The following is a 22,756-nucleotide window of genomic DNA, read 5'->3' as shown; positions in this document are numbered from 1 at the left end:
GCCTCCTGGGCCAGGAGCTCAGGGGCCAGGCTGGAGGGTCCTGCGGGCCGGATGTGGCCCGCAGGCCGTAGTTTGCCCACTTCTGGGCTAATAGCTGTCACCACTGGGGAAAGTGGGCTGATGCCAGTATTAAAATGGTAGTTCCCGCCTAGCTATATTGTGGACATGTAGTGGGAGGAGCTTTCCCCACCTTGCATGGCTTGCAACAGAATGGCAGTCCCTCCACTCAAAGCAGCACAGAGATTGTTCCCCCGTGGTGCCCTAAAGGGGGTGTGAAGAGGTAGAGTGGAAGCAGAGCCATGGCTCTCTGCAGGAGCATGCTGCATCCCTTAAAAAGGGGTAGTAGCTGTGCACTCCCCTTACACATTGGAGAGCTCTGGAAGGCATGCAGAGAGTCTCCAGTGCTTCCCAGGCTCAGTGGGACGCTGCACTGCCCCCAACATGGGGCTGTGCCCAGTTGGCCCATACTAGCCCTAGAATGTTTTGTTGGGCTTTCAATCCAAAACACCTAACAAAACAGCTGTGAGTTATGCCCAATAAATTTAATAACCAATACAAATTTTTAACTACAAAATACAAAGTAGACAGAAAAGCGATGGCATAAGAATCAAAAGGAACAGTGTTTGTTATGCAAAACAAAAGCAAAATACACTTAACAATAGATATGGATTCTGTTATGACACACTTGGTCACATACAACGCTGCATTAGTAACAGTACACATAGATATTCATTATGCAGGATTTTCTCACAACGGCTGCCTCTTCATCCTCTACTCCATCCCAGGTGACAAGTCAATTGGTGTTCTTCATTCTCTTACATAAATTCTTGTGCACACAACATCATCGGCACCAAAAGTCTTGAAAAGAAACAGAAATCAATCAGCAGAGAGGTAATAGGCAAAAATGACATACAATTTTTAGGAGTATATTAATTTTACCATACTAGCTAGTGGTATAGCACACATTAAATTGCAGCTTTGCCGAAGCAAAGGTTAATGTACTGGAGGTGGGTCTCTTTCCCAGACACAATGAAGTTTGTCAGAGAGAGAAATAACCCGGAACCTCATAATTTTTCTACAGTTTCTTAGCTTGCATTTGTGAATGGCAAGAGAAGTTGGAATGTACTAGACTTTTATATTTGAAAACAGTCACAATCTTTGAATGGCTTTGTCTGAATTAAGGGTGCTATGGGTGGGATTCAGATCAGATTGACTGCATGTACAAGACTGACTGCTCAGCTGCCCAGTTCCTCAGCTGGTGTAAATCAGTGTAGCTCCAGTGAGGTCAATGGAGCAATGCTGATTTTCACCAGCTGAGGATCTGGTCCATATATACTATATATATATAAAACCTGTCAATGTATGATGCTGCTGCAAGATGTTGACATGACAGACCTACAGACTGAAATCCTCTTTTTCCAGCTATAGTGTAGACCGCATCAGTGTGAGTATCCCCACGCTGCTCTGACCGGGAGTCCTGACCCTGACCTGGATCTTTCTCCTTTGGGAGTGAGAGGGTAGCTGAGTCTCCTTGCATTACCCATTCGATCCTCGGCCCTTCTGCTGAATCTACCAATAAACTTGCCAATTCTGCTGATGATTTCTGACATGGGCACTTATCCACTTGGAATCTGTCTGAGGCAAACTCATTTCCCATCACCAAAAAGCCATCAGATGGCATCAACTTTTGATCATAACTGAGAGTCACTGATCTAGAGATCAGGGACTCTATATCCCATTAGCAATCCCCTAAGACATCCAATTCCCCAACCCCAGCCTCAGTAGTTGACCAGTTCATGGAAGCACCGGGTACCAAGAGCCGTATTTCTGGTGTTTGAATGGAGTTATAGATAGGCCCCCAGATGTCTGTTGTGTTTTAAGTCACCAGTAGTACTGTAGTGCACTTAAATGGTAATTCTACTGGAGTGATTTCACAATATTGATTAATCAGGACATTGGGGGCAGGATAGTTATTGTGGGGGCCAGCCGGGGAACCTGTGTAAACACCAGTGTGTTTGTAGATACCTGCACTGCAGAGACTGATCAGACTGACTAACTAATTGCAAAAGCTAAAGATTAAATAAAATATTACTGGTGAAGGAATCAAGCAGAGAAGAGTCAGAAAATACTGACAAGAAAGAGTTCAAATGCAATATTCACTTAGCCATGTTGTACATTCAGTACTCTAAACTGGTGGTTTTTCAGGCCTGCATTTAGCAAGTTATGGGGTAGGATCCTCAGCTGGTGTAAACTGACATAGGTCCACTGAAGCCAGCTAATTGGGCTCAGATCCAGGGTTATGAAGATTTAGCTGTGGTTTACTTTAAAAAAAAAAATTCCAATGCTTTTTTTGGCCCACCATCTCTTCAAAACATTGTGGCCTAAAAACCGCACGTTTTTTTATTCTGTTGGCCTCGATGAGAAGAAAAAACATTTAATAGGTTTTGGGAGGGGGGGCAGAGGGCTGGTGGGGAGTGAAAAATGTTATTTTTATGTGTATAAAGAGCTTATTGTATAAACCTTTATACCTTTTTAAAAAATCTGAACATCAAAATGGCTGGAAATGAACAGTTAAAGGATTCAGCCAGTTCCCCTCAGCCATATAATCCAGCGTCGCACACTAATACCCCACCAGATTTACCCCATCTTAAGATGGTTTTCTGATAAAATTTGCAAAAATATGCACACATGCCAGGTAACTTCAGCAGGAGCTATGCCAGAGAAAGGAGTGTAGGAATGGTGCCCCTGAGGGGTTTTATTGCTGTGATGGTTTTAAACAATTTTATTTTGTTTATAAGAGTTTTGAGGCTGGATTTCCTTTTTATTATGTTTGTACAGTGCTCAACACAATGGGGGTTGGGCCTTTAGGTGCTACTATAATACAAATAATATTAATAGAAATAAAACAAAATAAAACTGACTCTGGGCACACATTCTCTGCAAGAGTTAGGGGGCAAAAGTCCTCTACACTTCTTCCCTAGCTACACATGCAAAGTTTCCACGGGATTTAGAAGACTCTTTGCTAATAGTCACCTATTGAGTGCCATTGACATGACACTTCAAACAGAGCTAGACATTGTTCCTTTCCTGAAGAGCCAGACTAGATTATGTGGTTTCTCGGATGCTATAGGAGTGTGGTGCATTTTTTAGCTCTGATGTTTTATATTTTATAGGTAAATTTTTAAAACTTGGGTGCCTAAAGTTAGCCACCTGAATCCACAGTTGGACACCTAATAAGTGGTCTGATTTCCAGCCCCTTTGAAAGTAGAGCTACTTATTTAGGCGCCTAAATGTGGATTTAAGTTGTTAACTTTAGGCACCCATGTTGGAAAATTTTGAAAAGCCTAAAAGTTTAGCATAGTAGCATTATTAGTGAAATGGCATTAAACCATATTGTTGAGCAGAGAAAGTTATGAATTGGAGGGACATACTCATACTTGCTGCACTCCTTTTCTTTGAAGTTACACATGACTTTGCTTCACAGATACATGTTAAGGACACAGTTGTGCACCTCATACATTGGTGAGCATCTAGTCTTGTGAGATGTCCCATTAAAATCAACAGGAATGATCATATAAGTGTTCCCCTTCATAAGAATGGCACAATCAAGCCATAAATCAATTTACCATTCAATTCTAAACTACCAAAAAAACAGATGTTGAAGCCCTTCCCTACATGTAATGCCCATTGAGTTCTGCACACTGCTGGACCGTGAGCTCAGTTCCTAGACAGAGGAAAATACATTTTAATGGAGACTCAGAAGAGCTCTGACTAGACTTCTGCACAGTATAGGTCCAGTCCTGCAGCCACTTCATGAGTAGAACACACATCAACTTCAATGGGCAATTCCGTTGTTCAGGAAAGGCAGGACTCAGTCTCTATGATTCCAGTATATTATCTGAACTAAAACCAAACAGCATGTTCAGGCACAGACCGGAATAAACCTTATAATGTATAAGACAATAAAACATGTTATATAAACTGTATGTGCCAGCATTTCACTTAGCAGCTAGCAGGATCCTTGGAGCATTAGCCTCACTGCTGTGCTGTACATGCGCAAAATGAAATGCCAGCAATTAGTCCTTGGAAATCTTGGCGAATTTGCTCAGCAATGTAAAATCCTTGTAATTTCCGAAGACCATCAATCAGCCTTGCTGAGCTGCAGCCACTGAACAACAACAACAACAAAAATCATGGGAACATTGCTCTTTAATTCAGCCCATTTTTAAAGGTCTGCTTTAAAAAGTTACACACTAAAAATATAAACAACCAGCTTGCATGGAGTTTAATTTATCAAATGCGCCCTATAATGAGAAACAGAGGGAAATAAACCCTTCAACCACTGCGGAATCCTTCACTTTCTAACTGAAATGGCTAGATAGAGAGAGGCCCAAATTTAGGCACAGATTCAGATGGAGGGATTCTAATCTAACAACCCCCTGCCCTGAAATTCACTGGATTTAGGGAGGGGGAGTGGTTTGAGGAGACAGGAGAGTCCCTCCATCTGAATCTGCCCCTAAGGTTTGGGTTCTAGATTGGAAGAGATGTGGAAGAAATCTCATCAGAATAGCAGATCTCATAAGAATATCATTATGCAAGAGGGTAGAAATCAAGATAGACAGTACAGCGTGTCTGGGACTGAAATCTTCAAAAAGCATCTTGGAAGAGTCCAGCACTGTCAAATCTGAAACCAACACTAATGACAAAGGGGGGGATTTTCAAAAGGCACCTAACATCCATTGTAAATCAACAGGAACTGGGCACACAATTCCCTTTGATGCTTTTGATATTTCCATCCTTTCTCATTAGCCTCAAACCTAAACCTTCATCTAAACTTAATCTGGATCCAAACCCAAATAATTGCCTTTTAACCAGTCTCTTGCTTCTGTCTACTAAGTACAAATTTAAAGGAGAGCTATCATGTGAAACATAGGAAGCCAAGAATCAGCCCCATCTAGACATAACAGCATAATGGGTGGAATTCAAGACTTTGTTTATATTAATATATTCTGCCACTGGCTCACTGTATAACCTTCAGACAGTCACGAGTCTTTTTCTGTCTCATTTTCCCCATCTGTACAATAGGGATAAAACTCACCTTACAAGGGTGCAGTGAGGCTTAAGGTTTGTAAAGTGCTGGGGTATGTGCTGTATCTAAGTGTAAATTATTATAGTGTCTTAAGTTTATTATTTCTGAAATTACAATATAGCATCCTACACAGGGCCAGCTCTACCTTTTTGTTGCTCCAAGCAAAAAAAAAACCCAAAAAAACAAAAAGCCAAAGCAAAAAAAAAAAAAAAAGGCGCCCAGACTCTGCCACCCCAAGAATGGACGGAATGCCGCCCCTTAGCATGTGCCGCCCCAGGCACGTGCTTCCTTCGCTGGTGCCTGGAGCCGGCCCTGATCCTACACCTGCCTTGTCACAGCCTGTACCTGAAAGGGACAGAAAATTCAATGCAAACACAGCCTATGTCAGGCAGCCAGGGCAAAGGCAGTCTAGTCTAGTGGTCAGTGCCTAATGGTCAGAGCAGGCATCAGGAACCAAGGACTAGGGTCAGAGCTGCAGTCAGTACTTGGAAGCTGGAGCCAAGGGTCAAGCTGGAGGTCAGGAGCTAGATACCAGAGCCGAGGGAGTTAGGAATTCAAGGCAGGGGTGAGACAGAAGCAAGGCTGAGTGCAAGCACCCAGGAGCAGCAGGAAAGGTAACACAGGAGTAGGCACAGTGGTGGGCACAAGCACTTAGCAGCCAATGAGCTGCTTCTGGCTTACGAGCAGGACTGCTGGCCCCTAGATGGCATGGCCAATCAGGCAGCCTTCTGCTGGCCAGCTCTAGTGATGAGGCTGCTTGGAGCCTAGCTCTACTGCAGGCCCTAATTCCTTGCAGAATGGGATAATCCATCAATTTGCACTCTGCAATTTCACCCAGGACCTGATCAGTCAATGAACAGGCTCCCGTTGACAACAGTGGACATTAGGGTGACCAGATGAGATGAAGAAAATATCGAGACATTGGGGCTGGCAAAAAAAAAAACAAAAGGCCGAGTGCTGCCGGCCGAGCAAAAAAAAAAAAGCGAAGTGCTGCCGGGGGAGCAAAATATCGGGACAAATTGCGTCCCGACCAAAAATCGGTCGGGACGTGGGAAAGAGAGCTAAAAATCGGGACGGTCCCGATTTTATCGGGACGTCTGGTCACCCTAGTGGACATTAGCTAGGTCCCCAGTACTTTAATAGAGAGACTGCCACAGCTTTTTCATAGATTCCAAGGCCAGAAGGGACCATTGTGCTCATTTAGTCTGACCACCTGCATAAAATGGGCTGTAGAACTTCCCCAGCACAATTCCTGTTTGAACTAGAGCATATCTTTTATAAAACATTCAATTTTGATTTAAAAATTGCCAGTGATGAAGGTTCCACCCCAGCCATTAGTAGATTGTTCTAATGGTTAATTACCCCCACAGTTAAAAATATATACCTTATTTACAGTCTGAATTTGTCTAGCTTCAACTTCCAACCACTGGATCTTGTTATACCTTTGATAATGGTCTCTTCCCTCTAGCAGACAAATAGTTTTCCCCAAGAACGTATTTACAGACTGATCACATCACCCCTTAATCTTCTCTTTGTTAAGATAAATAGATTGAGCTCCTGGAGTCTATCACTGGGTCACTAATGTCAGTTTCTAATCCTTTGATCATTCTCATGGCTCTTCTCTGAACCCTCTCCAATTTATCAACATCATTTTTGAACTGTGGACACCAGAACTGGACACAGTATTCCAGCAGTGGTTACACCAGTGCCAAATACAAAGATAAAATAACTTCTCTACTCCTACTCAAGATTCCCCTGTTTATGCATCCAAGGATCACATTAGCCCTTTTGACCCGAGCATCACACTGCGAGCTCAAGTTCAGCTGATTATCCACCATGATCTCCAAATATTTTTCAGAGTCACTGCTTCCCAAGACAGAGTCCCCCGCCTTGTAAGTATGGCCTACATTCTTTGTTCCTAGATATATGCATTTACACTCACCTGTATGAAAAGGTATATTGTTTGCTTGTGACTAGCTTATCAAGTGAGCCAGATTGCTCTGTATCAGTGACCTGTCCTCTTTATTATTTATCATTTATAGTGCCTATCAAAGTCAATGCTCAGTACCCCTCAAAATCAGGCCACTTATTTGGATGCCTAAGTTTAGAATACCCAAGTTTGAAAATTGTTGGCTTGTGCAACTTGTCCAATGTCACACAGGAAGTGACAAAGGCAAGAATAGAAGCCAGATCTCCTGACTTACAGTCCAACGGTCTATCCAATGGACAACTCTATCTCCTAACTTGTATTACTAAATACCCATATCAGTCAGTCAGCTGTATTACAGATGGTATTACAACAGGATGCATATTCAAATAATGCTTAAGGTATCTCCAGTACTTAAACATATATGGACATTGGATTCTGGGCTTGATCTTGCTTTTGTTGAGGCCAATGGCAAAACCTGCATTGACGTCAGTGGGAGCAGCAATGTTTAATTTGTATTTCAAGAGGTGATGGGGCTCAAGCAATCTTTTTTACTTTCATAACCAATGCAGCAAGCCCAGAGTTGCCGGAGCTATGAACTGCCAAGCCTCGAGGTGCTGAGGCTCAAAAATTAAGCACTGGGGAGCAGACCCTCCACTTGATTACTTAAGATCATACTTTTTTAAAATATAGGAAGCATTAAACCTTTAAGTGGTTTAATTCCAAGGCTTAAACCCCCACAGACACACTTTGGCACTCAGCTGTGCAATATCTCTCCAATCTGTGTTGGGCCATCTTACCTGCCAATGTTTAATTTCAGAATCCAGAAATATCATTTAAAAAATGTTCAATCATTCATCTATGCTCCACAGTTCACCAGTTTTAATCAACTATGGCATGATTTTTCCAGGGAGAGGAAGGGGACTGGAAACCAAGCTTCAGACCCCTCAAACTTCTGATCTTTGACCCTTGCTATAATTGATTCTGAGAACCCCTGTGTGACATGTGAACTGTGCAAAATTTGGTTTGAAGCTGTTTTTTAAAGCCATGCTTCATAAATCATCTACTATATAGCATTTGAGATACAGAACATACTAAAAATTATAAGGGCCTGAGCAGTCATGAAAGAAGCAACACAGAAAAGATAGAATATAAATTATTCTAATTTGAACAGCTAATATTTGAAGGCAGCAACCTTTAATTCTGGGTAAGAGCAGACCCTTTGTCCCTCCTAATTTGCATGAGTGATGGACAGCTCATTAATGTCACAGAAGAGTGCAATAACAGCAAAAAAACAATAGAATCACAATTAGTGAGTAAGGAAAAAAGACCTTATTTTAAAATGACCTCAAACATACATCTTTATTTTTAGACCTGTACATGAAATACATATGCTGTGTCAGACTCTGGTCCTGATTACACTAGTATAAATCCAGAGTAACTCTAGCGAATGATGTTCTTGTGTAAATAAGATCAGAATCTGGCCCAGTATCTGCATTCGAATTTAAAAGTTAAGGATAGTTAAGGATACTCTCAAGGTAAGAAATCTTAACTTTCACAAGTTCCCTCCTCACCTCCCTTTTTGTTTGGACATCCCATGTAATCCTTTATATCCATTTTTATTCAAAAATATTTGAAAATCCAAGTTTTCAATACTCAAAAAAACCCCAAACCAAACAAGCACAACCTAACATTTCTGAGAAACCCTATACTAACAAATCTGTGATGGAGAATAATAATACTATTAAATATGAAGGCGCCATTGCCATACTTCCAATGGGATTACTATAAATAATAGTGGAGAAAGCATCTTTAAAACTCTTTTAAAAAGTGTTAACGTGTCTTTTTTAAAAGAGGCATCTGATCCTGCCTCCATAGACCATCTGGCCTTAGATGAACAAGATTTATTCTTGACGTACCAAAAACACCTTTCCCAAATTTTCCCAAGATAAGATGAACAAAGAGCAAAGATGATTTTGGGGGAAGACAAACACAGATGCAAAAAAAAATTCACCTTGGTAGTGAAATGTATGATGCTATACTTGAAATAACTCAATACTGTCTCTTTTCGAAGGATCAGGTACCAGCCCTGCACGGCTCATACACTACCAGCACAGGTTCTGCTCCATGCAAGGCAGCTGTCCCAGTTGCAGAGACCCCCAAAGTGCACAGGAATGGGGCTCCCTCCACCTCATCTCCTGAGCTCTGCTAGAAGGGAGCTGGGGTAGGCTGACTGGGGAGCTATGGGAAGGATTACAGGAGAAGGAGGTGTTTCTTGAAGAGGAGGGAGGCCTGAGAAGGAGGTTAGAGTTGGGAAACATTAAGCTTTAAACCAATGCTTGCAGAAAATTGCACCAGGGTGAATTTCAACTCCCAGTCATTATGGTTCAAGCAAAAACCTTCAAAAGAGAAAGCCTTTTAAAATTAAGATTGGATATCTTTCTAAAAAAACATGCCCTAGTTCAGTGATTTTCAACCTGTGGTCTGCAGATCCCAAGATTTCCAGAGAGGTCCATACCTCCATTTGAAATTTTTTAGGGGTCCAAAAATGAAAAAAGGTTGAAAACCACTGCTCTAGTTTAAATAGGAATTAATTCTGGGAAGTCCTATGGCCTCCGGTGATAGAGGAGGTTAGACTAGCTGAGTACAATGGTTCCTTCTAGCCTTATATTCTATGAGTCCATATTGTGTTTCTTAACCTCACTCTCCTTTCCCAGTTGGGTCAGTTTGTTTCGTGGCTGCAAGAGGTGACAGCATTACAATCGGATCTCCTGCTTGTACTGTAAGAGTTGGCCTTGGTTTTGCAGACGCCTCATGAGCAGGTTGCTTAGATGACAAAATCCAAAAATGCTTTGTTAGAGAGATGGAAAAATGACACTTGAAAATAAATTCTGTTTGTATCAGTAAAAAAAAGATATGTAACAGAGGGTAGAGCTCCCTGCTTCCTAAGTATCTGGGTAACATGAAGGCTTACTAAGGTTGAATAAATAGAAATAACCAAGGATCTGGGTGTTCATATTTATAGAAACCAGTGCGATTTCACTAATAACATCCACCCCATTCCTAGAAACACTGTTCCTTACTGTCTGAAATAACAACATTAACATTCTAAAAGCTTCTTGTCTACACAGGATCAGATCTAGGTCCCCCCCCCCCCCCCCGCCCTTTCCGATGAGACCTTAAAAAACAGAGCTCCTGTCTGGATTACGTGAAGGTTAGATTGTATTGGTATCTTTCATAAGAGCAGAGGTATGCCCCAGTGGTCTGGACTAAAAATCCCCTCCTCATTGTTGTGTGTGCTATAAGTCAGTTGACTGCCTCCATCCCAGACAGCATGTCCTCCAGAAACTCTATTCCCTGGCTGAGGTACTATTCTGTCTGTCTATCTAAGATACTTATATGGTCCCCATCATTGTAGTATCTGAGTACCTTACAATCTTTAATGTACATATCCTTACAATACTCCTGTGAGATAAGGCACTGCTATTAGCACCATTTTACAGATAGGGAACTGAGGCATAGAGAGGCCAAGTGATTTGCCCGTGACTGCACAGGATGTCTGTGGCAGAGCAAGAACTACCTTGGATCTCCCACAGCAGAGACTATTGCTCTAACCACTGGACCATCCTTGGGATAGCTTGCTAGATTTACCCAGAATATACTGATACAAACAGGCAATGCAGTGACTTTGGATGTGCAAACTGCTGTTGTGGGGAAAGGCTATTGTGTGGGCACAAATTGAATTGTGATACTTGTAATCATGTTAAAGTGACCATGTCTCTAGCCAGTTACAGATCACAGCTGCAGTTGTAGCAGGGCTGGGCACTGAGGTGAGATTCAGAGAAGAGATATCAGTACCAAGATGACAACTGTAGAAGAAATAAATAGACTGAATGTGACTGAGGGTACATCTACACCCCTACTGCGAGGGTGGAGGGTCCCAGGGCTCAGGCTCCAGCCTGAGCTTGAACATCTACACAGCAATTTTTAGCCCCACAATCTGAGCCCTGTAAACCCAAGTCAGCTGACCCAATCCGGCTGCGGCTGTGCCACAGGTCTTTGATGTATCCTGAGTAGATGTATCCTCACTGGCTCAGGTGGAGGGATCCAGTTCCAGATACATGAGGCAGAACTACTCCTGCCCGAGTGTGGAGTGTTATATAGGAGTGACAGAGGGAACGCAAGGACTGAAGAAGCAGATTGATCGGAGCTGGACATAGGTGAATATGATTTCAGACATAAGGAAGAGCAAGTCCAGGAATCTTGAAAACAGAGGGCAATTCTGAATGGAGTTCAGAGATGAGCAGGGAGTCAGAGGTGATAAGAGGATGGGGTGACATGTTCCTACTTATCGGAGGGAGGTTATATAGTGCTAACAGTATGCCAGGCATTCCTTTGTCACACATCATGTGATAAGAAGCAACTTATTACACATGTACCAAAAAAAGGACGAGGAAAAGGATATTTTTCCAGATAAATCAAAGCAGGCAGTTCTCCAGAAATTAGGTCAAATTCTCTGCTCTGACTTACACTGATAAAATCTGCAATTACAACTGAAATCACTGGAGTTACTCTGCATTTATAGAACTGGAGTTGGCTCATTATAGTTATTTTACCACTAAGTGTTTAGAGGCAGCTAAAACAAAAGAATATAATATATTTTGGTAATTTTTTTGAGAACAACGATTTTAAAAAGCCATTGTCTGTGAATTGCACTGAAGAGATGTTAGGAGCATCCTGGCCTTTCAAATGCATTTAATATATACAGCGTGTTTCACAATAATGAATGGAAAAAAGTAACAGTCCGATTACATAGCAACAAAACCTATTAGTACAATGTATGCACTGGAAAGGTGAAAGGTTCTTACCAAAATCAGCTCATCGTTAGCTAATTCCCGAGTCCAATATGTTTTAGGGCCCTCTCCCTCAATAAGAGTTTGTTTGCAATAGATCTTGTTTTCATTCTCCCAAGTGGCTAAACTCTGCAGGCAAGAAAACCATTAGTAACATTAATTATATTCCCTGGCAGCATGAGGCAGAGAGACAACAATGAACACTACAGAGAATAATTGCTGCAGTAAAAGAGCAACACATGGTAGATAATAGCAAGGGAGAAAGGCATATCAACAGAAAGTGGTAAAATAAAGAAGGTTGGGGATGGCTGTTTTGGAGATACACACATATAATTAACAAGAATAATTGCAAATTTGACGTCTCAATGTAACGCTGTGTTTATTTCCGTGCATCCAAATTAAGTCCTTTAATTCTCATAAAAATCTTAATGATGAGAACTGAGAAGCTTTATTAATTAACATGTAATAACTTAGCATCTTTGTAAAGATCTGGCATGAGCTGACATGTTATTTACCACCTCCTGGCATAAAAGCAGCTAGAATCAAATGTAATGTTTTGGAATAATGAATAATGCAATATTTGCCACTTATAATCTTTATTCTATATGGCACTGTTCTAGGTTACTTGTAAGGTTAACATATGGTTCTAACAAGCAAGGTACAAAGCAACTAAATTAAAGTAGTAGCACTAGAATTTGGATATTTTGGGTTTTTTAAAAAATTAATATGGGGGAGGGTGTGAAGACTAAAATACACTAGGACATTTTTTCAGAGCACTTGGAATTATTACTATAAAGCTATTTTGAGGTGAGAAATCATGGCATTTCATACTGTTTTAACAAGCAGGCAAGTACAGGCTCTCCATTGCTTTTCCTCCTAGTGTTGAATTATTATTCCACAATGCAGTGGAACAGCTGTGCAGAAGGATGCCCCGTAATGAATGTACAAGTAATTGCTTTACAACTAGCACATGGGAGACATTCATTAGTCTGTGATGATAAAAAAAAATTTAAAGTCAACACTTCCCTGACTTTCCAAAGGAAAAACTTTTCTTTTATATAAAAAATTGCCATTTCCTTTATATAAAAAACAATGATTCTTTCAAAATTATAGCCTTTTAAAACCAATATGGCAGAGTTATACATGTTATGCTTTTCATTCCAACTATCCTGGATCCTTATTTGTTTGTGTGAACAATAGATCAGGTCAGACTGCAGAATAAGACCCTCTTTTCTTGTAAAGTGTTTCAGAATCTATAAACATTCAGCTATTTTGTCAGGTATTGCAAGCTATATCATGATGTTATTTTTCTGTCAATTTCTGTATCATAGCCACAGCTCAATTTTATATTGAGCTCAGCAATATAATTCATTCATGTAATTTCACACATGGAAAAAATTTACTGCATCACAAAACTTATTTTTAAAAAATTGCCCACTTTCAAAGCAATAATTATTGTTTTTCTATATGTAGCAATAAAACTTAAAATGGAGTCAGATGTGTTCTGGATGATCAAATTCAATTTTACTTTCACCAAGAGAAAGAAATTAACAAAACCAGTGAGATATTTCTTGAATTAGCTGTTTAATCTGTATACTTTGTTCATCCTAGAGATTCAATGGGAGTTTGCGGGTGCTCAAGATCTCCCAGGATCAGGCTCCCAGTTACACCAGTTTAAATCCATAGTAATTGTACTAAACTTGATGAAGTTACTCTGGATTTACATCAATGCAAATGAACTCAGAAGTTGGTCCTGGGATGATCAGAAATATTTTGCTACTATTTTGCCTTTTTAAAATATTACTCTTTGTTTGGGGCTAGATTCTGATATCTTTTAGTCGCACTGAGTTGCTTCTTACTTTGAAAGTAGTTCCATTGATATCATTGACACTACTCACACTGAGTAGCACTTGCATTGATGAGTAGTGTCATTGACATCAGTGGAACTACTTAGGGAACAAGATGCTACTCAGTGCGAGTAAAGGGCATCAGAACCTGGTCCTGTGTGAACTTTTTTTCATACAACCCCCTCCTCCCACCACAGAGGTCCCAATTCTCTATTTCATTATGCCTTGTGTATTCATATCAGTGTAAAGTGGATGTAAGATGCAACTAAATCAGAATGTAGTATTATACACCCACTTTGCACAAGTGTAAATGACTATACAAGGTACAGAGCAATGGAAACATGAGGCCCAGAGTTTCTCATCAAAGTGTAAAAAACCAAACCAAAACAAACAGATGAGACATCTCAAAGATAACACTGAACAAAGAAAGTGGTGTAATGAGGATGGACAGCCATTGAAGTTTACACTCATAAAATTAAAAATCACAATGCAATATTAGATCAAAGATACAAGCAATTAATATCTAAGCAAAAAATTAAGATATACATTTGAACTATGATAAAAGAATTTCAGGCCAAAGCTAAAAATATCCTGCAATTCTTATTTGAGACTAGGCTGTTTTGTTTTAGGATAAAAGTTATGAGCAAGTTTGTGCCACTAATTTCTGCTCAGCACTCAAGGCAGAGATCTTAGTTGCTTATCCACAGTCTGTGTTACAGTAAATCAAGGAATGTCTTTCACCAATAGGGACATATTAAAATAGAGAGAAGGAAAAGCAATCAGAAAAATTTCTGCATGTAAGGGATAGGGAGAAGAATTGTGTAAAGTCATCTTGAGCTCTTATTTCAGGTCCTGATACTTTTTGCTGCTTTTCATTTTAAACTGCCCTCCCTGAGGAACAATGCCAGACTGAGGCCACTTCATCAGATTAGGGATGGATGAGGCAGAGAAGACCGAGTAAAGGAGTAAGTCGGCAATGCCATTGTCTTGAGCCAGTGGAAATTTATCTATCTGCCGCATATAAAAATTACAGAGATCTTAGAGAAATCCACTCTGGGAGAGCAAAGGGCTTTTCCTAGGACACAGGGGAAGCTGTGTCCACCTTTGGTCTGGTGTGTTCTATTCAGACTCTTACTCAATCCCCATTACCACTTTTACCAGGGTGGGGTTTCTGTTGGGAAAACACCATCAGCCAAGGCTGCGCGCACACACACACACACACACACACTCACTCTCACTCTCTCTTACACTTCTCCCTCGCCCTTACCCTGCATTTTCTGCCATCCACAGTCTCCTCTTCGAAGCTCTCCCCTACTTTGAAATTGATCTCAGTGGTGCGGACGGTGGTAGACGTTTTGATGTAGAACTGGTCCCCATCCTGGCGGATCTCCACGTGCGGTTTGGAGGCGGCTGCCACTGCCACTTTCCTGAGCATCGCATTGACACCTGGGCAAAGGGGGAGACCAGGAAGCAGAGCATTAACCCAACCATCCGCCTCCAGGACCGGTAACCTCCCTGCTGTACAGCATGTGCACTATTAACCAGAGGGCACGCACCGCAATACAGCTGTTATTAAGAGGATTGCATTTAGTAGCGGGATCTTTAGTTAAACGGTGGCACTATTAATTATGAATGTGCCATTAATCATTGGGATGAATAGGTCTGCCCTGGCTACTGGGGTTTAGTGATAGGACGGCGTTTATCAGTAGGGTTAGCAGTGATGGCTTGGCGTTTGCCAGAGCCGTGCAGGTGCGTTAATCACTCAGACTACGGACAGGTTTGCACGGACCATGGTGGCAATAGGCTAGTGTGAACGGCTCTGCGTGTGCCAGGCGGGCTAGTATCCACCTGCTGGCACGTCTCTGCCCAGGCTAGCATCTCTCACGGCCCCTCCGTGTGGCGAAGTCTCCGCAGCCCCCGGCCCCGCGGCTGCGGTGAGACGGCAGCAGACACCTGGCCCCGCACCGCCAGCGCAGCCGGGCCGGAGCCACGCGGCTGCAGATTGACTGACTTCACTGCAAATTCTCCGGGGCAGCGGGCTGCGTCCCGCCGGCTCAGCCCAGCCAGTGTCCCGGCTGCCCGGCGCGGGGCAGACACGCGCCCCGCCCGCCCCTTACCCAGCGCTTTCAGGAGCTCGTCAAAGTTCTCGCTGCTCTTCATTTTCCAGGTGCCGGCGAAGTTGGGCATGTCGGAGGCGGCGGGGCGTGCGCGGCGGGGCAGGAGGGATCGACCCGGGCTCTGGCTGCTCTCAGCTCCGGCACCTTGTGAGCGCGGCGAGCTGAAGCGCCGGCTGTGTGAATGAGTCACTCCCACCCCCCGCTTCCACCTCGCCCCCCTTGGGACTCGGCAGCATCCATCCATCCACTCCCCCGTCCATCCATCATCCCGCCCTGCCTTCAGCCAGCTAGCCACCTCCTGGGGCTCCCCAAAGGGAGACCCCAACTGTCACTCGCCCTGCAGCTGGGAGCCGGCTAGAGATTCACCAGCTATTGAAAGGAGCAAGAGGCAAAGGGGGATCCGCAGAGGAACAGTGCCCAGGATGGACTTTAGCTGGGGCATTGTCCAAGGAGGCAGGCAGGGTATAGCCAGAATGATACATTATTTCCTCCAGTGACAGCTCCTCAGCCTCCTAAAGGGGGAAAGGTCCCTTTATCATCCCGCAATCTTGCAGGCATATGGGCCAAACACATGCCTGGTGTAATGGGATGAACCTAGCCAAATATTTCTGGTCCAGAAAACCTAGACACGGAAATGGGCCTTGACTCAGAAATGTAGCTAATTACAAACAGACAAGGAAAGGGTGAGACACACCTGAGAAACAACCCAAAACACCAAACACAAACCAATTTCCCCCGGTTTTTTGTTGTTGTTGTTATTGTTGTTTGTTTCAGTGAGAACTAAAGAAATTCAGTTTCAGTTCAAAACAAACCAACAATTTCTTTTTCCAGATTTTTCAGTTCGTCCTTAAACTGAAAAAATCCATGATTCCCTCGGGTCTAAATAAACCCCCATCCCATCCATGAGACTACATACAATCAAGTATCAAATCACTCTTACTCACCTAACCCACTGAGTTAGCCTAGGATAGTAACAGAAATTAATCCACTACTCACTGCCATAATATCTCTCCTTCCCATATGGCTTCCTGCAGTTTTGGAAATGGGAGGGCAGGATCTGAAGAACTGGAAATTATTCCTGCCGCATCAGAAACTGCAGCGCTCATTGAAGAGTCACAAATTTTGAAAAAGCATCACAACAGGCTATTTCCCATGTATTTGCAAGAGAGGTGAGTTTGGTAAAGTGTATCTATACAGTATTCAGGAGATAACTATTGTCTGAGGTCTTTCATGCTTCCTTCCCCATTGCTGCTGCTTTTAATCCCTCCGTTTCCTAGGTATCAGAAGAGCAAAAGAAGATTTCTCTTTCTCATACCAGGCCCAAGCCTGCTCACCTTATAAGTGTAATGGGACTACTTACATGAGTAAAATGTTGCACTGTTGTTGTAACTGTGTTGTTCCCCGGAAATTAGAGAGAAAAGGTGGGTGAGGTAATATCTTCTATTGGCCCAACTTCTGTTGGTGAAAGAGACACGCTTTGGAGCTTACACAGAGCCCACACCTGAAGAAGAGTGCTGTATGAGCTCCAAAGTGTGTCTCTAAAAAGCAACAGAGGGTCCTGTGGCACCTTTGAGACTAACAGAAGTACTGGGAGCATAAGCTTTCGTGGGTCAGAACCTCACTTCTTCAGATGCAAGTAATGGAAATCTCCAGAAGCAGGTATATATCAGTGTGGAGATAACGAGGTTAGTTCAATCAGGGAGGGTGAGGTGCTCTGCTAGCAGTTGAGGTGTGAACACCAAGGGAGGAGAAACTGTTTCTGTAGTTGGATAGCCATTCACAGTCTTTGTTTAATCCTGATCTGATGGTGTCAAATTTGCAGATGAACTGAAGCTCAGCAGTTTCTCTTTGGAGTCTGGTCCTGAAGTTTTTTTGCTGTAAGATGGCTACCTTAACATCTGCTATTGTGTGGGTTTTATTAAGGTAGCCATCTTACAGCAAAAAAACTTCAGGACCAGACTCCAAAGAGAAACTGCTGAGCTTCAGTTCATCTGCAAATTTGACACCATCAGATCAGGATTAAACAAAGACTGTGAATGGCTATCCAACTACAGAAACAGTTTCTCCTCCCTTGGTGTTCACACCTCAACTGCTAGCAGAGCACCTCACCCTCCCTGATTGAACTAACCTCGTTATCTCCACACTGATATATACCTGCCTCTGGAGATTTCCATTACTTGCATCTGAAGAAGTGAGGTTCTGACCCACGAAAGCTTATGCTCCCAGTACTTCTGTTAGTCTCAAAGGTGCCACAGGACCCTCTGTTGCTTTTTACAGATTCAGACTAACACGGCTACCCCTCTGATACTAAAGTGTGTCTCTTTCACCAACAGAAGTTGGCCAATAAAGGATATTACCTCACCTACCTTGTCTCATAAGTAAAATGAGCAAGATTTGACTGGATGCTGTTATTTACAGACCTCCTTCCCATAAGAATACATTCTAATCATGCAGAAAGGACTCTTGAGTTTGACCCACAACTGTGCCTGATGCAATTTAACTATGCAAACAACTTGGCTGAGCCCGTTTCATGGCATACACTCAGCCACTCTTCACTTGTTTGGTTGATTCTGGAAAATTCAAAACAATAATTTGGTTATTTGGAGTATTTAAAAGCAAGTGTCCACAACTGGACAAATGTCTAGAAATGGGGAGTCACCAGTCACAGACTGGGTCTAATCCTCAGGCCCTCCTCAGGTGAAACTGATAGGAAGCTTTGTCCAAGTAAGGACTGCAAGACAGGGCTGAATATGTGTCTGCATTTGGTCACTTTTCTACAGATATTTTCTTTCTAGATGTAGTTTCTTTGAAGGGAAATTAGTAGAACTAGTTGATGCTTTTTGTCCACAATGGTTTTTCAAAGAAAAAAAATTTTTTTTTCAATCAGGATGGAAGTTTGTGTGAGCAACGTCCATTTGTGATTACATTTTTCATCTTCTGTCAAAAACATTGTTTTCCAATTTTTGTAACAACCAAAATTTTGGCCAAAACCTGAAAAATGTCAGCATTTATTTTTTTCAATGAAAATTTCTGAAGAAAAACTTTTCATTTTTGTCTTCTTTTTATGAGAGTGGAGGGAGAAGGGACACAAAGCATTTCCAGACCAGCTCCAGCAGGCAGGTTTTTCCCCTTTGTGGGAAAGGTTGCAGGGTCCACTAGGCAATCTAGCAGTTCCCCAGGAACCTGTGCAGAAGAGCCTCCCTCATCCCTCAACTCCAGCTGCATGGCTCCATTGTAATGTGACACAGCCTTGCTTCCAGGATTCAGAATCACACAGCCACATATGAGAACTCAGAGATAACTCACATTTTTCATTGTTTGCAGGACTGGGGCCTTAACTGTCTAAGATAACTATCATGTGTAGCTCCCACCCAAGTAGATGGGAATCACCCACATGTATCAGAGAGCAGAAACTGGCCAAGAGATTTTTTTGGGGGCGGGGTGGGAGTCTTTTTCTTTAGAGGAGAGTTTAGTTTCCATGCCCGTTCATTCTTTTGCTGCTGTGCTGAGACTGCCAATAAGGGTTTCAATTGATGCTAGCTGTGACACTATTCTGGGGATGTGGTATTTGTCTACTAGGTATTGTACTGAAGCCATCAACCCATGTCATGAAGACCACGAAACAACCTTCAGAGTGTCATGACTTTTAAAGACTGGAACAGAATTGAAAGAACAAATGGCTTAGAAGTTAAAGGCTCCATTTTGCATTAGCAACACATGGAAATGCCAGTCCTTCTAGATGCAAGTATAATAAATTACACTTTTATTTAGATGATGATCATGCCCAAAGGCTGCTGGGTGCCTATGCATTTATACAGTGCCCTTCATAAAACAAAAGCCCAGATAAACTATCTAATCAGCTTTGTCTGACAAGGTCTATGCATTCCAAGGCAAGCATCTCATTTGTACAAAAGGCCCCATTTCCTTGAAGTACTGTATGGTGTGGGATCAACAACTCTGTAGAATTAAGCCTAAAGATCCAGACATCCTATGAATTGCCCATATTTGAGAATGCAGAGGCTTTGTTCATAGCACAGAGAGGGAGACAGGCATCAGCATTTCCAGAACAAATTTCATCCTCCTCCTCAAATATTCTCCAAGTGGAGGGGACACAGAAATCAAATGCTGCCTGGCATTTTCCCTTGCCTTCTTGCTTTTTGTTTTGCTTTGCTTCTTTCATGGTTTTTTCCTTTCCCTTTTATTTCCTTTACTTCCTCCCTTATTCTCCTTTCTAATTGCCTCTTCTTCACATTCCTCTGCCTTCACTGATTCACTTCAAAGTCAATAGGAGTAGTAGTCATGTAAATGAGGGCAGAATGTGGCCCCAAATCTACAGGTACAGTTATTTCATTCTAACAAAATGGCCATCAAGCAGTACAATGCTTTTACCACATTCCAAAGTCCACAATATGGCTGAGCCTTGCTGAGGAAAATGATCCTTTGCCTTTTCCTCCATATGTTATTTAGATGCTCCAGAATTTGATCCCATTGTGCTGCAGAGTACATGGAGCCCAGCTTATACTGGCCAAGCAATGCAGTTAGCTATTACTTAAGTTGCAGCAAATTTCATGTATTTTGCATTCAACTCATGCTAAATAAGGTGTATACACATGGATCTTGATCAGTGTACATGCTGCCTTGAATATATTTGACAGGTAATGGCTCAGATCCTCAGCTGATGTGAACTGGGGGTAGCTCCACTGACAATAGTGGAGCTATGGTGACACACTGCTGAGAATACCGCCCATGTACTCTAACCATGTGCATAGATCTTTACCCTAGCACAGCGTCTATAAGGGGCATTTATCATGCTGGTGTTAAAATGACCCAGATTAAGAAGCAGGTTTATTTTTCTTTCAATCTATATAGATATATTTCCCCATTAATGTCGTGGAAAATAGCTTTGATTTTCAAAGTGTCTCCTTCAGCACTTCTTCCCCTTGGCATTTATTTTAGCTACCTGAATCCCCTAAGGCTGATCTTTCCTTGCAGATGGATCTAATTAATCTTCCCAAAAGTGCCCCTAAGACAAAAGAAAGTAATATATGTACAGATGGGACAAGGTACTCCATCATCCATCCAAATAAGTGACCAATAATGTGACCACAACTATCCCCCTGTGGTTATTGACTGACCACTGCAAAGTCACATAAGGCTCAGTGGAAACAATAAATTTTATTTACTAAGGTGGCACCGGAAAAAAAGATTGGTCTGAGGGAATATATAATAAATTATTTCTGACATGAATAAATTATACATATGGAAGGCAAATTGCTGTCGTAAATTTATCTGCCAAATTAATTTACAATGGGGCTCCCAGTGTGACAATAGATGAAATGTAATATAAATGTATGTGGAATAAAAAGCATTTCTGCAGTTCGGCCTTGTATTGTCTATTACACTCTCATTAAAATGTCACTGCATCATTAGTTTTGTGTTTAGCATCAGCTGACAGGATACCCACTGTTCCCTGAGCTAAAACACTGGAGAGATTCCCCCCACCCCCAATGTAATGCTTATTGCAGCAAGGTGGATGGAGCCCTGCACTGCAAGAGCTTGAACAGTAAAAAGTCCATCCATTTAAAATACTATTATAAGCCTACACTATGAATGGAAAAATAAATGTGATTATGTGCCCTCATGGCTATGATCTTCCCAATATTCTCCCCATGTCACCTCCTCCCCCGCCAGCAATGCAGTTGACCCCAATTCTCTTCCAAAGTCAGGCCTCAAACTGGCCACCTGCTCCTTCTGTCTCCTCCCTTATCTGCCAGGGGAATACAATGAAATTGCATATGTTTTTATAAAATAAAATACAATCTACTGCCCTTACTATTTTGTGTCTTTCAACCTTAAGAACAGGGAGCCTGATTCTCTTCTCACTTGGTGCTCAGTCTCACGAGAGGCTGAGCACTCTGGCCCTGATCCAGCAGAGCACTTAAGCACATGCTTAACTTATGTGCTTTGCTGGATCAGCACCAGAGTAAATCAGTTGAAGTCAATGGAGTTATATTAGTGTAAAACCAGTGAGAGGAAAATCAGGACCAGTCCCCTTCCCAGACTAGCAATTTGCAAGAGTCTTTCCATAACGTTCACTATCTAGGAGAAACAACTACAAATTGCTGAGTTGCTTTGGAGAGGGCACTGACACAGAGTCATAGTAATATATGACCAACATCTAATAATTTTTAGCAGACATCCTGTTTAACAAACATGCACAGAAAACCACTGAGACCATAGACTGCTGGGCTCCAAAGGAGCTGTCTGTCTGTCTATCAGGCCAACAATCCTTGGGTTAAACCAAGCAAAAGTTAACAAGGCAGAATAGAATGATTTTGAAGGAGCATTTACAGTCTGTCAGTTTTAAAATACGATTTTGTAAGACTAGGGAAATCTATTTACATAATTAAATAGAGCTGTTATGGTCTGCTGGGTAAATAATGTGCTTAAAAAACGAGAGGGGGTGGTTAGTGAATTTCAGAGTCCAAGACAGTGAAGGGCTGATAGAATTGGTTAGAGCCAGCTTAACGCTTGCAGGCATTGTACAGGCTTCCTCTGCCAGCTCTCTTCATGCACATCGGCACTGAGATGCAGCACTACAGCTTTTCCAGTACTGCCAGAGCCTTCCAGGGGGCAGCCAGAATACCAGCGCTGAGTTGGGTGTCCTTGAGTTAGGGATTGGGTTGATTAGCATGCACAAAGATACCAACCTCTAAGGACTAGAGGCTTGTTGTGGGGTGCCCGTGTGCGGGAACAGAATTCTGTGGAACTGCTGAGATATTTCATTTAGTCAAACTGCTACTGCAGAGCCATAATTATTGCTTTATGACCAACATCTAATAAAGATTTTCAGTAGACAGCCCTTTTAAAGCTTACGTCAGTAGACCACTGAGATCAGACTCACCGGGTTCCAAACGAACTGT

General features: G+C 42.2%; 1 protein-coding gene across 1 annotated transcript; it reads right to left on the bottom strand.

The window, feature by feature from the left end:
• Nucleotides 1-521: 521 nt before the first annotated feature.
• Nucleotides 522-16,003, bottom strand: CRABP1 (cellular retinoic acid binding protein 1). Its single transcript, XM_054042474.1, has 4 exons — nt 15,834-16,003; nt 14,984-15,162; nt 11,885-11,998; nt 522-858 (listed from the first exon to the last, which is right to left on the bottom strand). The coding sequence occupies exons 1-4, from the start codon at nt 15,901-15,903 to the stop codon at nt 808-810; spliced, it is 414 nt and encodes a 137-aa protein (XP_053898449.1). The 5' UTR covers nt 15,904-16,003; the 3' UTR covers nt 522-807.
• Between the last annotated feature and the right edge of the window lie 6,753 nt (nt 16,004-22,756).

The sequence above is a fragment of the Malaclemys terrapin genome, chromosome 10 (genome assembly GCF_027887155.1).
Source record: "Malaclemys terrapin pileata isolate rMalTer1 chromosome 10, rMalTer1.hap1, whole genome shotgun sequence".
NCBI lineage: Eukaryota > Metazoa > Chordata > Testudines > Emydidae > Malaclemys > Malaclemys terrapin.
The sequence above is the reverse complement of the archived record's forward strand: the minus strand, read 5'-3'. Positions and strand labels throughout refer to the sequence as shown.

Bases quoted from the DNA above. Each gene is read 5' to 3' on its own strand.
- CRABP1 (XM_054042474.1), bottom strand. From the start codon at position 15,903: ATGCCCAACTTCGCCGGCACCTGGAAAATGAAGAGCAGCGAGAACTTT. The intron at 15,163-15,833 runs GTAAGGGGCGGG...CCCTTTGCCCAG, and splicing joins CGAGCTCCTGAAAGCGCTGG to GTGTCAATGCGATGCTCAGG. The intron at 859-11,884 runs GTAAGAACCTTT...TTTCTTTTCAAG, and splicing joins CTAACGATGAGCTGATTTTG to ACTTTTGGTGCCGATGATGT.